This window comes from Eleutherodactylus coqui, chromosome 9 (assembly GCF_035609145.1).
Source record: "Eleutherodactylus coqui strain aEleCoq1 chromosome 9, aEleCoq1.hap1, whole genome shotgun sequence".
In the NCBI taxonomy this organism is placed as follows: domain Eukaryota; kingdom Metazoa; phylum Chordata; class Amphibia; order Anura; family Eleutherodactylidae; genus Eleutherodactylus; species Eleutherodactylus coqui.
The window spans coordinates 34256529-34270707 of NC_089845.1; the positions used below are offsets into that span (position 1 = coordinate 34256529).

The window sequence follows — 14179 nt, forward strand, 5'->3', positions numbered from 1 at the left end:
ACCGGGACCCCTCCACTCCAGCTCTGCAGCGGGCTCCTGTACTGCTGGGGGTCTCCCCTGATACCGGGACCCCTCCACTCCAGCTCTGCAGCGGGCTCCTGTACTGCTGGGGGTCTCCCCTGATACCGGGACACCTCCACTCCAGCCCTGCGGTGGGCTCCTGTAGAGCTGGGGGTCTCCCTTGATACCGGGACACCCCTACTCCAGCCCTGCGGCGGGCTCCCGTGGAGCTGGGGGTCTCCCCCGATACCGGGACACCCCTACTCCAGCCCTGCGGCGGGCTCCCGTGGAGCTGGGGGTCTCCCTTGATACCGGGACCCCTCCACTCCAGCCCTACGGGGGGCTCCTGCAGAGCTGGGGTCTCCCTTGATACCGGGACACCTCCATTCCAGCCCTGCGGCGGGCTCCCGTGGAGCTGGGGGTCTCCCCTGATACCGGGACACCTCCATCCCCGCCGCCACCGTGCGCTCCCCGAGGACGAGCAGCCGGGAATCTGCTTGCAGTCCGTGGTGTCGGGCGCGCGGTGCATTCCCCGGTGGGCGGGGCCTCCGGCAGGGGACGGAGCGGCTCCTCCGCAGCGTGGCTCTGGCTGCTCGGGCTCCTGTAGTTTGGCGGCTGTTGTGTAGCGGGAGCTGCGCGTCCTCTGTCCGCACTACGGGAGAGCGGGACGGAGCTCCCGGGGCAGCGGGACATGGCCACCTCTCCGTGCAGCAGCAGCGGGGTCTCCTCGTCCTCCTCCTCCGGCTTCAGTATGGACAGCGGGCTGGAGATCAAGACGAAATCCGTGGAGCAGACCCTCGTGCCGCTCATATCCCAGGTACGCGGGGGTCCCGGGCGGGACGAGAGGCTACGGGGGTCCCGGGCAGGACGGGGGACTGCGGGGGAGTACGGCTCTTCCAGAGCTCTACTGTAGGGGGTCTATAGAGCACTGTGTGCTGGAGAGCCCGGGAGAAGGACGGAGCGGCAGCCCGGATATACAGCTGTGTGTGACTATATGGTACTATATGTACTAGTGATGGTACTATATGATGTATATAGGGGCTCCGCTCAGTCCCCGGATATACAGCTGTGTGTGACTATATGGTACTATATGATGTGTATATAGGGGCTCCGCTCAGACCCCGGATATACAGCTGTGTGTGACTATATGGTACTATGTGTACTGATACTATATGATGTGTATATAGGGGCTCCGCTCAGACCCCGGATATACAGCTGTGACTCTATGTGGTACTATATGTACTGGTACTATATGATGTGTATACAGGAGCTCCGCTCAGTCCCCTGTTGTACAGCTGTATATATTTATTACTATATGTATATATATATATATATATATATATATATATATATATATATATATGGTACTATATATACTAGTGATGGTAGTATAGGATGTATATAGGAGCTCTGCTCAGTCCCCTGTTGTACAGCTGTATGTATGTGGTACTATATGTACCAGTGATGGTACTATATGATGTATATAGGAGCTGCGCTCAGTCCCCTGATATACTGCTGTATATATATGTTACTATATGTACTAGTGATGGTACTATATGATGTATATAGGGTCTCCGCTCAGTCCCTTTTTATACAGCTGTGTGTGCATGTATATATGTGTGTGTATGTATATGTGTGTGTGTGTGTGTATATATATATATATATATATATATATATATATATATATATGGTATTAGCTGATGTATATTGCTCCGCTTAGTCCCCTGTTGTACAGCTGTATACATGTGGTACTATATGTACCAGTGATGGTACTATATGATGTATATAGGAGCTGCGCTCAGTCCCCTTTTATACAGCTGTGTGTATGTATGTATATATGTGTGTGTGTGTATGTATATATATATATATATATATATATATATGGTATTAGCTGATGTATATTGCTCTGCTTAGTCCCCTGTTGTACAGCTGTATATATGTGGTACTATATGTACCAGTGATGGTACTATATGATGTATGTAGGAGCTCCGCTCAAACCCCTGTTATACAGCTGTATATGTATGTGATACTATATGTACAGTACTAGTGATGGTACTATATGATGTATATAGGGTCTCCGGTCAGTCCCGTTATACAGCTGTATATATGTGGTACTATGTGTACAGGTGGTGGTACTATAAGATGTATATAGGAGTTCCGTTTTGACCCCTGTGATACAGCTATGTTTATATATGTTACTATATGTACTAGTGATGGTACTATATGATGTATATAGGAGCTCTGCTCAGTCCCCAGTAATACAGCTGTGAATATATGTACTTGTGATGGTACTACAGTTGACTTGTCAATCCCATATTTGGTCATTTTTTTCTCAATAAGTATGGTATGAGATACTTTGTCAAACGCTTTACTAAAGTCAAGATATACTATATACACCGCATTTCCCTGATCAACCCAGTCAGTGATTCTGTCATAGAAGGAAATTAGATTCATCTGACATGACTTGTTTGTCACAAACCCATGCTGGCTCTGGTTAATTACTCCATTCTCATCCAAGTACTTGTATACATGCTGCTTAATAATTTGTTCAAAGATCTTTCCCGATATAGAAGTCAAGCTCACAGGACTGTAGTTTCCTGGATCCACCTTCTTCCCTTTTTTTGAAGGTAGGGACAACATTTACCATTTTCCAATCTTCTGGGACCTCTCCTGTTCTCCAGGAATTTTCAAAGATTATGGCGAGTGGTTCAGCAATTACCTCCGCTGCTTCCTTTAGTATCCGAGGATGTAATTCATCTGGACCTTGAGACTTGAAGTCATTTAAGTTCCCTCACCATCTCTTGGCTTATGGATAGCCTGCATTCTTTTACCCCCCCCCCCCCCCCCCAATAGCACAGGGAAAATCAGTTGATGTTCCATCTACTTTCTAAGAGAAAACAGATACAAAATAGGAATTTAAAAGTTCGTCCTTCTCAACATCATTCTTAACCAATTCTTTATTTTCATCTTGTAAGCATCCAACAGCATCTTTGGCTTTTCTTTTTACCTACCCCCCAAATCCTTTTTTATTGCTTTTGGCCTCTGTTGCAAGCCTCAATTCATTATTAGCCTTAGCTTTTCTGACACTTGTCCTACAGTTTCTGCAGACCGCATTATATTCTTCTTTAGATATTTCTCCTCTTTCCATTTGATAAACAAGTTTTTCTTCGTTTTTAACACATGTGCAAGTTCTGCGTTCACCCATCCCGGTCTCTTTAAACGCTGCTCATTCTTCTTTCTTTTAGGGTTTGTTAATGATTGTGCTTTACGAATCTCATTTCACAATATTTCCCAACCTTCTTGGACATTTCTGTCCTTACGAACATCCGGCCATTGGATTCTTCCTATCCTCTTTCTGAGTCTATTAAATTCTGCCTTTCTGAAATCGAACCTTGAGGTCTGAGTTTTCTCAGGTCTTCCTCCCCTTTTTATCCAAAATTCAAGGATATCATGATCACTGCCTCCTAAGGTCCCATCTCCCTTACTCCCTCAAACATTCTCTCCCTGTTAGTATGAATTAGGTCCAAGATAGCAGATCCCCTTGTTTTATCTTCTACCTTTTGGAAGATAAAGTTGTCAGTAAGAGCGGATAAGAATGTGTTGGATCCATTACTTTTACCTGAGAGATTGCCAACAAATGTCTGGATAGGTACAATCTCCCATGATCACTATGTTGTGCTTTTTTGAGAGCTTGGCCATCTGATGTAGAAAGAGTTCCTCCATATCTTCTGCTTGTCCAGGCGGCTTATAGTAAATGCCTACAATGGTGTCCTTTCTGTTGTTCTCTCCTTGTATTCTTACCCAAACAGTTTCTACAGAACTCCCAGCTCTGAAGCTTGAATCTCTGTGGAGATGTATGCTTCCCTAACATACAACACCTCCTCCCCTTTTATTAGGTCTGTTTCTTATAAATAAGTTGTATCCTTCAAGCCTTGTGTTCCAATCGTGTATCATTCCAAGAAGTTTCCGTGATGCCTAGGACATCATATTTCTCTGTGGGTAGAGTCATTTCTTGCTGTACCTCTTTCTCCTCTCCTCTTTGTGGGTAGAGTCATTTCTTGCTGTTCCTCTTCCTCCTCTGTTCTTTGTGGGTAGAGTCATTTCTTGCTGTTCCTCTTCCTCCTCTGTTCTTTGTGGGTAGAGTCATTTCTTGCTGTACCTCTTTCTCCTCTGCTCTGCTCTTTGTAGGTAGTCATTTCTTGTTGTACCTCTTTCTCCGCTGCTCGGTTCTTTGTAGGTAGTCATTTCTTGCTGTACCTCTTTCTCCTTTGCTCTGCTCTTCGTGGGTGGAGTCATTTCTTGCTGTACCTCTTTCTCCTCTGCTCTTAGTGGGTAGAGTCATTTCTTGTTGTACCTCTTTCTCCTCTGCTTTTTTCTTTGTGGGTAGAGTCATTTCTTGCTGTACCTCTTTCTCCCCTGGTCTTTGTGGGTAGAGTCATTTCTTGCTGTGCCTCTTTCTCCTCTGCTCTTTGTGGGTAGAGTCATTTCTTGCTGTACCTCTTTCTCCTCTGCTCTTTGTGGGTAGAGTCATTTCTTGCTGTACCTCTTTCTCCTCTGCTCTGCTCTTTGTGGGTAGAGTCATTTCTTGCTGTGCCTCTTTCTCCTCTGCTCTTTGTGGGTAGAGTCATTTCTTGCTGTACCTCTTTCTCCTCTGCTTTGTTCTTTGTGGGTAGAGTCATTTCTTGCTGTACCTCTTTCTCCTCTGTTCTTTGTGGGTAGAGTCATTTCTTGTTGTACCCCTTTCTCCTCTGCTCTGTTCTTTGTGGGTGGAGTCATTTCTTGCTGTACCTCTTTCTCCTCTGTTCTTTGTGGGGAGTCATTTCTTGCTGTACCCCTTTCTCCTCTGCTCTGTTCTTTGTGGGTGGAGTCATTTCTTGCTGTACCTCTTTCTCATCTGCTCTTTGTGGGTAGAGTCATTTCTTGCTGTACCCCTTTCTCCTCTGCTCTGTTCTTTGTGGGTGGAGTCATTTCTTGCTGTACCCCTTTCTCCTCTGCTCTGTTCTTTGTGGGTAGAGTCATTTCTTGTTGTACCCCTTTCTCCTCTGCTCTGTTCTTTGTGGGTGGAGTCATTTCTTGTTGTACCCCTTTCTCCTCTGCTCTGTTCTTTGTGGGTGGAGTCATTTCTTGTTGTACCCTTCCTCCTCTGCTCTGTTCTTTGTGGGTGGAGTCATTTCTTGTTGTACCCCTTTCTCCTCTGCTCTGTTCTTTGTGGGTGGAGTCATTTCTTGTTGTACCCCTTTCTCCTCTGCTCTGTTCTTTGTGGGTGGAGTCATTTCTTGTTGTACCCCTTTCTCCTCTGCTCTGTTCTTTGTGGGTAGAGTCATTTCTTGCTGTACCTTCTTCTCTTCTGCTCTGTTCTTTGTGGGTAGAGTCATTTCTTGCTGTACCTTCTTCTCTTCTGCTCTGTTCTTTGTGGGTAGAGTCATTTCTTGCTGTACCTTCTTCTCTTCTGCTCTGTTCTTTGTGGGTAGAGTCATTTCTTGCTGTACCTTCTTCTCTTCTGCTCTGTTCTTTGTGGGTAGAGTCATTTCTTGCTGTACCTTCTTCTCTTCTGCTCTGTTCTTTGTGGGTAGAGTCATTTCTTGCTGTACCTTCTTCTCTTCTGCTCTGTTCTTTGTGGGTAGAGTCATTTCTTGCTGTACCTCTTTCTCCTCTGCTCTTTGTGGGTAGAGTCATTTCTTGCTGTACCTCTTTCTCCTCTGCTCTTTGTGGGTAGAGTCATTTCTTGCTGTACCTCTTTCTCCTCTGCTCTGCTCTTTGTGGGTAGAGTCATTTCTTGCTGTACCTCTTTCTCCTCTGCTCTTTGTGGGTAGAGTCATTTCCTGCTGTACCTCTTTCTCCTCTCCTCTGCTCTTTGTGGGTAGAGTCATTTCCTGCTGTACCTCTTTCTCCTCTCCTCTGCTCTTTGTGGGTAGAGTCATTTCTTGCTGTACCTTCTTCTCTTCTGCTCTGTTCTTTGTGGGTAGAGTCATTTCTTGTTGTACCTCTTTCTCTGTTCTTTGTGGGTAGAGTCATTTCTTGTTGTACCTCTTTCTCCTCTGCTCTGTTCTTTGTGAGTGGAGTCATTTCTTGTTGTACCTCTTTCTCCTCTCCTCTGCTCTTTGTGGGTAGAGTCATTTCCTGCTGTACCTCTTTCTCCTCTCCTCTGCTCTTTGTGGGTAGAGTCATTTCTTGCTGTTCCTCTTTCTCCTCTGCTCTGTTCTTTGTGGGTAGAGTCATTTCTTGCTGTACCTTCTTCTCCTCTGCTCTGTTCTTTGTGGGTAGAGTCATTTCTTGCTGTACCTCTTCCTCCTCTGCTCTTTGTGGGTAGAGTCATTTCTTGCTGTTCCTCTTTCTCCTCTCCTCTGCTCTGTTCTTTGTGGGTAGAGTCATTTCTTGCTGTACCTCTTTCTCCTTTGCTCTGTTCTTTGTGGGTAGAGTCATTTCTTGTTGTACCTCTTTCTCCTCTCCCCTATGCTTTGTAGGTGGAGTCATTTCTTGCTGTTCGTCTTTCTCCTCTGCTCTGTTCTTTGCGGGTAGAGTCATTTCTTGTTGTACCTCTTTCTCCTCTGTTCTTTGTGGGTAGAGTCATTTCTTGTTGTACCTCTTTCTCCTCTGTTCTTTGTGGGTAGAGTCATTTCTTGTTGTACCTCTTTCTCCTCTGTTCTTTGTGGGTAGAGTCATTTCTTGTTGTACCTCTTTCTCCTCTGTTCTTTGTGGGGAGAGTCATTTCTTGTTGTACCTCTTTCTCCTCTGTTCTTTGTGGGGAGAGTCATTTCTTGCAGTACCTCTTTCTCCTCTGCTCTGTTCTTTGTGGGTAGAGTCATTTCTTGCTGTACCTCTTTCTCCTCTGCTCTGTTCTTTGTGGGGAGAGTCATTTCTTGCTGTACCTTCTTCTCTTCTGCTCTGCTCTTTGTGGGGAGAGTCATTTCTTGCTGTACCTTCTTCTCTTCTGCTCTGCTCTTTGTGGGTAGAGTCATTTCTTGCTGTTCCTCTTTCTCCTCTGCTCTGTTCTTTGTGGGTAGAGTCATTTCTTGTTGTACCTCTTTCTCCTCTGCTCTGCTCTTTGTGGGTAGAGTCATTTCTTGCTGTACCTTCTTCTCTTCTGCTCTGCTCTTTGTGGGTAGAGTCATTTCTTGTTGTACCTCTTTCTCCTCTCCTCTGCTCTTTGTCGGTAGTCATTTCTTGCTGTACCTCTTCCGCTCCATAGACCACCTTCCTTTTTATCTTGAACCCACCGAGCGAACATTTGTCTTGTATTATAATGTTTACATTGAAGATTGTGGGTTAAGAGTTTGCAGAGACTTTTCCTAATAGCCAAACCATTGTGGTTTGTAAAGCACTCTTTTAAGTCGGTAGATAAATATGCATAAATGATGGGCTTCCCAGAAGGATCAGCGGTCTGACTGGCGGGACAGAATGCGGTAGAACATGTAGTACTGAGAGGAGGTTGTAGGGAAGAACCCGTCATCCAGCGGGGGGGGGGTCGGTGTATTGTGCAATCATCCCATTAATCTGAAGGCCCCCTGCAGCTGTAATAATACTAGCTTGTTAAGACGCTGCCTCTACAGAATCTCTCGGTCTATCAGCTGTGTGGGTTGGCTGCAGCCTGGAACCAATCGTAGAGAAGGTGGTGTACTTCCTGCCCACCCTGTCAGTTGGCACAAGGGCATCTGTTGCATCAGGTCATCTGTTGCCCAGCCCACTTATTTATCACATGACAGTGCTGGCGCGGCCGACAGTGGCAACGATCAGCTATCGCGTTTGCGGCCGGCTTGTAAATACTTGTAACGCATGAAGAAAATAATTGTGGTGTCGCCGTAATCATAGCGATCCGCAGAATAAAGGCGCGATGTCTAGAGTCCATAGAGAACAAGCTAAAAAAATTGGATTTTGTTTCCATGCCCCCTACAGAAAAAAAGTTAAACAACACATTATACGTATATCTAAGGCCGGCTCACGAGAACGTTTGGTGAAGCGGCCCCCTTCAGGTAGAGAATAGAGAGGTGGTCCGTTCTCCATTGTCTCTGTTGTGGGATGGCGCTTATCAATCAGACATTTATGGCAAATATTCAGGGGATTTCTAGGCTGTTGTGTTTTATTTTCCTTTAGTCCTTACAGACTATTTAAAGGGCCACAGTTTATTTTTTTTTAAAATATTTATTCATTCATTCATTCATTCATTCATTCATTCATTTCTTCATTCATTATGCAGTCATCCCCACAGTGTATATAAGGGATCTAGTGTTACCTTGGTTAGTTATCACTTTGTCTGAAGCTCCTGGCCTCTTTGTGCTCAGATCTCAATTCTGACCCGCTCGGATCTACTTGCTAGTTTGTATTCATTTTCTAGTTAGTCTTAACCTGGGTGATGTCGGGTTTTACTGTCAGTTACTGATGATCCCACAGCTCCTGTCACACAGGTGTAATAGAGGAGATCACTGCTCATCCTCCTGACTGTATACTCATGGGCTGTAGCTTATTTAGAAGACTATAGAAGGTAATTAAAATTAAACTGTCCCTCAGCAGGCAGGATGGTATAACCTTCGCTAAGGCTGAGAGGATGCATCCTGGGATTGATGTGAAAGTACAAAGTGTCAGCCTCAAGATGCTGTCTGATAAGTATCGGATAGGGGGCTGCACTGCATGGAAGTGGCTGCAATACACAGATGACACTTCCAGAGTGTGACAGGCAATCTGGTGAGGGGGGTAGGGATGGAGAAATGGGTTTTCACTATAGTGACCGTTTAGCTAGGAATTAGGCACACACCTCCAGGTTCTGCAGCAAATATCACTCATAACGGACGGTTTCCATTGAAGTCAGTGAAAGCCGGCCAATCTGTGGGCCTTTCGCAATTGACATTTCGTAAAGGTGGCAGATTCCACGTTGTCGCTAGGCCATGATGTGGAAAAAGCATGAGTTAAAAAAAAAAAAAAAAAAAAAAGCTATACTGCGCATGTCCAACAGCGAGCCGTGCGGACCATCCGCAGTGCAGATGAAGAAAAAGAAAAGCAGGTATGCGCGGACGCCGCCGCTGCTGCCAGGGCCGCATTCTGCTGCAGGATTCCTCCTGTGGAATCTGACCTTCCTGTGTGCAGGCAGGCTTAACCCTTTCCAATCCAATTTGTATCCTGGTTTTCCTAGGGGGCTTACTTTTTTTCTGCCGTTATACAACGGCGCTATCTGCTGGCTAAAGCCAGTACTGCATGAGGTAACACGTTAGATAGGCTCTGACAGCAGAGAGGCTGGCAATATACAGTAAGAGAACCCCGACGGACGTCTTCTAACATCGGAGCTGTACAGCCTTAAATCATAATGTCTTAAGACGTCAGACAGTGGAATGGAAAGGGATAAACAGGTTCATAACTGGTGTTTAATACAAAAAAACTTTTATTTCCTGTAACAATATCTCCTAAAATGTGATATATGAAAGTCCGGCACACCCAAAATTCCATAAAAGCTCCTTGCCTTATTGTACAAGAGAGGAGCCGCGGTCCGGTGACCGTCCTACAGGACCAGCATAAATCACCATACAAATGGGACAAATTAGGCAGAAAAGAGATGTCCGTAAGCTGATAGGACCAGGATGGGCATCACAATTTATAGAATGTACGATATCATAAGCCTGCTTCATATAATGGGAGTGAAATAATTGTGGCGTACCCCCCCATATACCTTACACCATGCTTTGCTACGTGGGAAAAAGACTTTTAACCCTTTGCAATCCAATTTTGGATTCAGGGTTTCCTAGGGGGCTTTCTCTTTCTGCCATTATACAATGGTTCCATCTGCTGGCTAGAGCCAGTACTGCAGTATGGGACATGCTGGAGAGGCCCCCGATAACAGAGCGGCCAGTAATATACAGTAGGAATACCCTGCCGGACGTCTTCCGACATTGGAGCTGTAGGGCCTTCAATCAGAATGTCGTCAGACAGTGGATTGGGAAGGGTTAAACTTAAAGCCTTTTTCAGCTTTCCTGCTGCCAACTGTTCTACTAGTTGTAACCCTGGAGCCCCCTTTAAACCCCCATGGGGATCTCGCTCCTCCTGCCTGCTGTGTTTAGAGACCGGCTACAAGTGACTTCTTTTGAAGATACATTGTTGCTGTTTTGTGGAAGTCTGACCCTCTTCTTGAACTGTTCGGGGAGGATCAGGCGCTCCTGAGCCCCTCCTACACTTATATGGCTTAGTTAATATTTACATTAAGCAAGGAAGAGCTGTGAAAAATGCCTCTTGGAACTGCAGCTTGTCATAAAGATGCAGATTTCCTATTTAAATCTTGCATAAAGGTTTTATTGCATTACTATCAGTAATGGGCTTTGGATGGCATTTCCTTGGGGGCGAGGGTCGCCTGCAAGAAGCCTTCCGAGGGGGGGGGGGGGGGACTTTGTTCTGTAATGGCTTTTCCGAAGAAACCTCCGTTGAACACGTTTCTGCGCTTCTGGTCGTTGGCCGCTTACTTGGAAGGAACGTCCCTGATCTCATGTGTAGGCTTCTAGTGACTGTGAGACCTGAGACGGGGTCTATAAACTGTCCCTCTACTTATAAATGGCCCTGCGTCTCAGGGTGAATATGCAGGCAAGCATACCCAAAATAGGAAATGCCTACAGAGGTAAGCTTCGGACACTGTACATATGCAGTATATAGCGCCGCCGCTTACAGGGAGCTTTCTGTTTGTTACTCCAACAGAACAGCTCTGTAGAAACCATTACCTTATTTCAAGAATTTGAAGGCTGTAGGTGAATTTAACCCTTTCCAATTCACTGATGTCTTCCTACATTCTAATTGAAGCTTGTACAAGTCCAATGTCAGAAGATGTCCAACTGGGTATTCTTACTGTCTATTGCCACCCACTTCGCTGTCAGCCTCTCTGGCACACACACACACACACTGGCTCTAGCCAGCAGATGGCACGTTGTGTAACAGCAAAAAGAGAGAGTCTGAATCCAAAATTGGATTGGAAAGGGTTAAAGCGCGCCCAACTCTAAATAGCCCTCAATCTGGTCATATGGTTTTAATTTTTTTTAACACTGCAAATCAAGGCTGAAGTGCAGCCCCTCTGCAGTCCACTGCTTGTCATTATGCATTCAGCTTCCCCAGCAACTGGGATGTTTTCTCAGCTGTGCGAGGATGGTGGAGGGGCTTTCTTCAGTTGCTCCTCCTCTGCACTCACACCACTGTCAGATCTGCAGTCAGTGTGAGTGATGTTTCTGTGCGGGGCTCTGCGAGGCTACACTAGTCCGATGGGGGGACACGAGACACAAGCCTGGCGGCACACAACAGATTGGAGAACTTCGTCTTTACTCTTAGTCATTCCTGTTAATTGTTTGGGTAATTGTGTAGCATTCTCTGCACGTTCCTGGCTTGCTGATGTCTGACCGCCCGTTATTGTTCTACCGCTATGACTATATCCCCTGTCCGTCTGGTAATGCCCGGGAGGGATGGGGGACTGCTAGAGCAATGACCTTCCCGATGAAGACTGGTGTACATGGTAGCCACAATGGCTGACGTTACCTGATGGACTAGCCCAGTCCTGACCTTGGGGAAGGGAAGACGTAGTGTGGCAGCAGCCAATCCTGATCAGACTGTGGGCTAAGGGTTTCCATGTTGTACCGGTTAGTAGTACTGCATAGGAATGCCCTGTACCTTCATATGCCTCATCCCATACAGATGTGTTGTGTCCTTCCATGTCCCGTCACCTGCTACATACCAAAGCGCCATGTAATGCCACGCAGCGCCCGCGGTCCTGAGATAGGGACTGTGTGCTGCCATGCAGACATTGCGTTCCTCCATGGAAATGCTGTGGATCCGCTTTATACAAAAATAGGAGTGAACGCCATCACAGAAACCGCTTTTTTTTTTTCTTTTTTTTTTTCTTCGAAGACATTTGGGTCTTTTTTTGTAAACTATTTATTTTGGCGACTGTCAGTCTTGTAGTTTGTTAGTTGAGGGGTTGGGCACGAGTCACGCGGGTGTATTAGTGCGCGCGATGTGCAGTGGATAGAACTAGAGATGAGCGAACGTACTCGGTAAGGCCGATTTCGCAATCGAGCACCGCGATTTTCGAGTACTTCACTACTCGGGTGAAAAGTACTCGGGGGCGCTGTGGGTGAGCGGGGGGTTGCAGCGGGGAGTGGGGGGGGGAGAGGGAGAGAGAGAGGGCTCCCCCCTGTTCCCCGCTGCTACCCCCCACTCCCCGCTGCAACCCCCCGCTCACCCACAGCGCACCCGAGTACTTTTCACCCGAGTAGTGAAGTACTCGAAAATCGCGGTGCTCGATTGCGAAATCGCCCTTACCGAGTACGTTCGCTCAACTCTAGATAGAACCCATTGATTCTAATGTGTCTGCTACTTTCCTGCACATACTGAAGTAATTTACTTAACTGGCCATTTCAATGAATGGGAGCTGGTTGGCTTTTTCTCTTTGCAAATGCGCACAATTGGCGTACGCAAAAAGTACAATGAAACGCGTACTTGCGCTATAAGATATCCAGCACCCATTGTGCCAATATGTGGCATGAACGCTCGTGTGTCACCGGCTTTAACTGAAATGTTTCTAAGAAACTCTAGATAAAGTAACTTCCCGCAGTACAGATGGGTTGTGGCTAGAGATGAGCGAGCACCCAAATGCTCGGGTCCGCGTTATTTGAGTTGAGCGTTTCAAAAAATTTGAGAGCTCTACTCGAGTAACGAACCCCATTGACTACAATGGGAGACTCGAGCATTTTTGTATGTGGGACCCCGGGTGCCGAGCTTTTTTTTTGTGTGTTTCTCTCCCCTCTCCTCCCCTCTCCTCCCCTCTCCTCCCCTCTCCTCCCCTCTCCTCCCCTCTCCTCCCCTCTCCTCCCCTCTCCTCCCCTCTCCTCCCCTCTCCTCCCCTCTCCTCCCCTCTCCTCCCCTCTCCTCCCCTCTCCTCCCCTCTCCTCCCCTCTCCTCCCCTCTCCTCCCCTCTCCTCCCCTCTCCTCCCCTCTCCTCCCCTCTCCTCCCCTCTCCTCCCCTCTCCTCCCCTCTCCTCCCCTCCCAGACGAAAAATTTGCCAATGACGCACGCTGCGTCGCGGCGGGGAGGGAACAAAACAGGCACACCGCAGCAGGGAGGAGCCAAAAACTGGGGCGGGGTCGAACACGATTTGATGCTCGTTCGAGTAACAAGCACCATCGAGTACGCAATACTTGAACGAGCACCAAGCTCGGCAGAGTATGTTCGGTCAACTCTAGTTGTGGCGCCATCTCTGTTTCGTATCACAGGTTCACCTGCTGCGCGCCGTATTCCCATCTACTTGTGGTTATTTCACCAGGTGTCCTTAAGTTACTTTTTGAACATCTCAGTGTTTTCTGGGGGAAAGAAGAAGAAAACAACAAAACTTTCCGTGCTGTCAGCACCTTTTTTGACAAAGTATCAGCAATCATCGGAGCGATCAAAATGCTGCAAACTGAGTGGAAATCCTCGTAGCGTCACCGTATAAACCTACATTGTACCAGGAAATGGGAAACAATTGTCCCGTGTTCTATGTAGAATCTGTATACCACTGTGGGGATCACATTGGGGTCTGAGCTGTTCTTAAAGGGGTTGTCTGAGTTCTAGCTTCTCAGTAAAACCCCTTCTCCACACACTAACGCCCCCGTTACATGAGCGAGTGAGGTCGGCGCTAACCCATTAACAGTCATCATACACACAGCGATGTACCACATGCTTAGCAATTGATGGTTGGCTGCCATGTGTTATGGTTCAGCGTTTGGACATGCGGGTTAGAGCACCAGTTGCAGCCAAATACTTGCAGTGCCGCTTACTCCGGACGATTCTTGACGACCTTACGCGTGCCTAATCTTCATACAGGAAGCTGCAGCTGTGTCTCATACAATGGCCAATCTCTATACATCTGATTATATTGTGTCCAGCTTCTGAGCATGCAGTTACAATGTATATACACGTGTTAAGGCCACACAATGACTGGTATCGGGGTGCGGGCACCGCGTGTTCTGCGCCTGCGCTCCGTGCTCTACGGGTCTCTTCTGGAAGCTTCTGTAGCTCGTTGGTCGTGGCTCTTCAGGGCTGGAAGCTTATAAATAAATGGTGTCTTGTATTTGCGAGGCGGTCGGATGCTGCTGACGTGTACAGGAGACTGTAACTAATCCTCGGTGCCGCAGTACATATTTACTACTGTAGCGTTGGACGCCGGCCAGAACCAGATCCGTCTGA

At 47.0% G+C, this 14179-nt stretch overlaps 1 protein-coding gene across 1 annotated transcript in view; it reads left to right on the plus strand.

The window, feature by feature from the left end:
- The first annotated feature begins 550 nt into the window (after positions 1–550).
- The window catches only part of CTNNAL1 (catenin alpha like 1), a 185495-nt gene continuing 171866 nt past the window's right edge, over positions 551–14179 (plus strand). The window contains exon 1 of the mRNA XM_066579218.1: positions 551–817. Within this exon, the coding sequence (XP_066435315.1) occupies positions 692–817 (126 nt within the window). The 5' untranslated portion in view covers positions 551–691. The remainder of the gene's footprint in view (positions 818–14179) is intronic.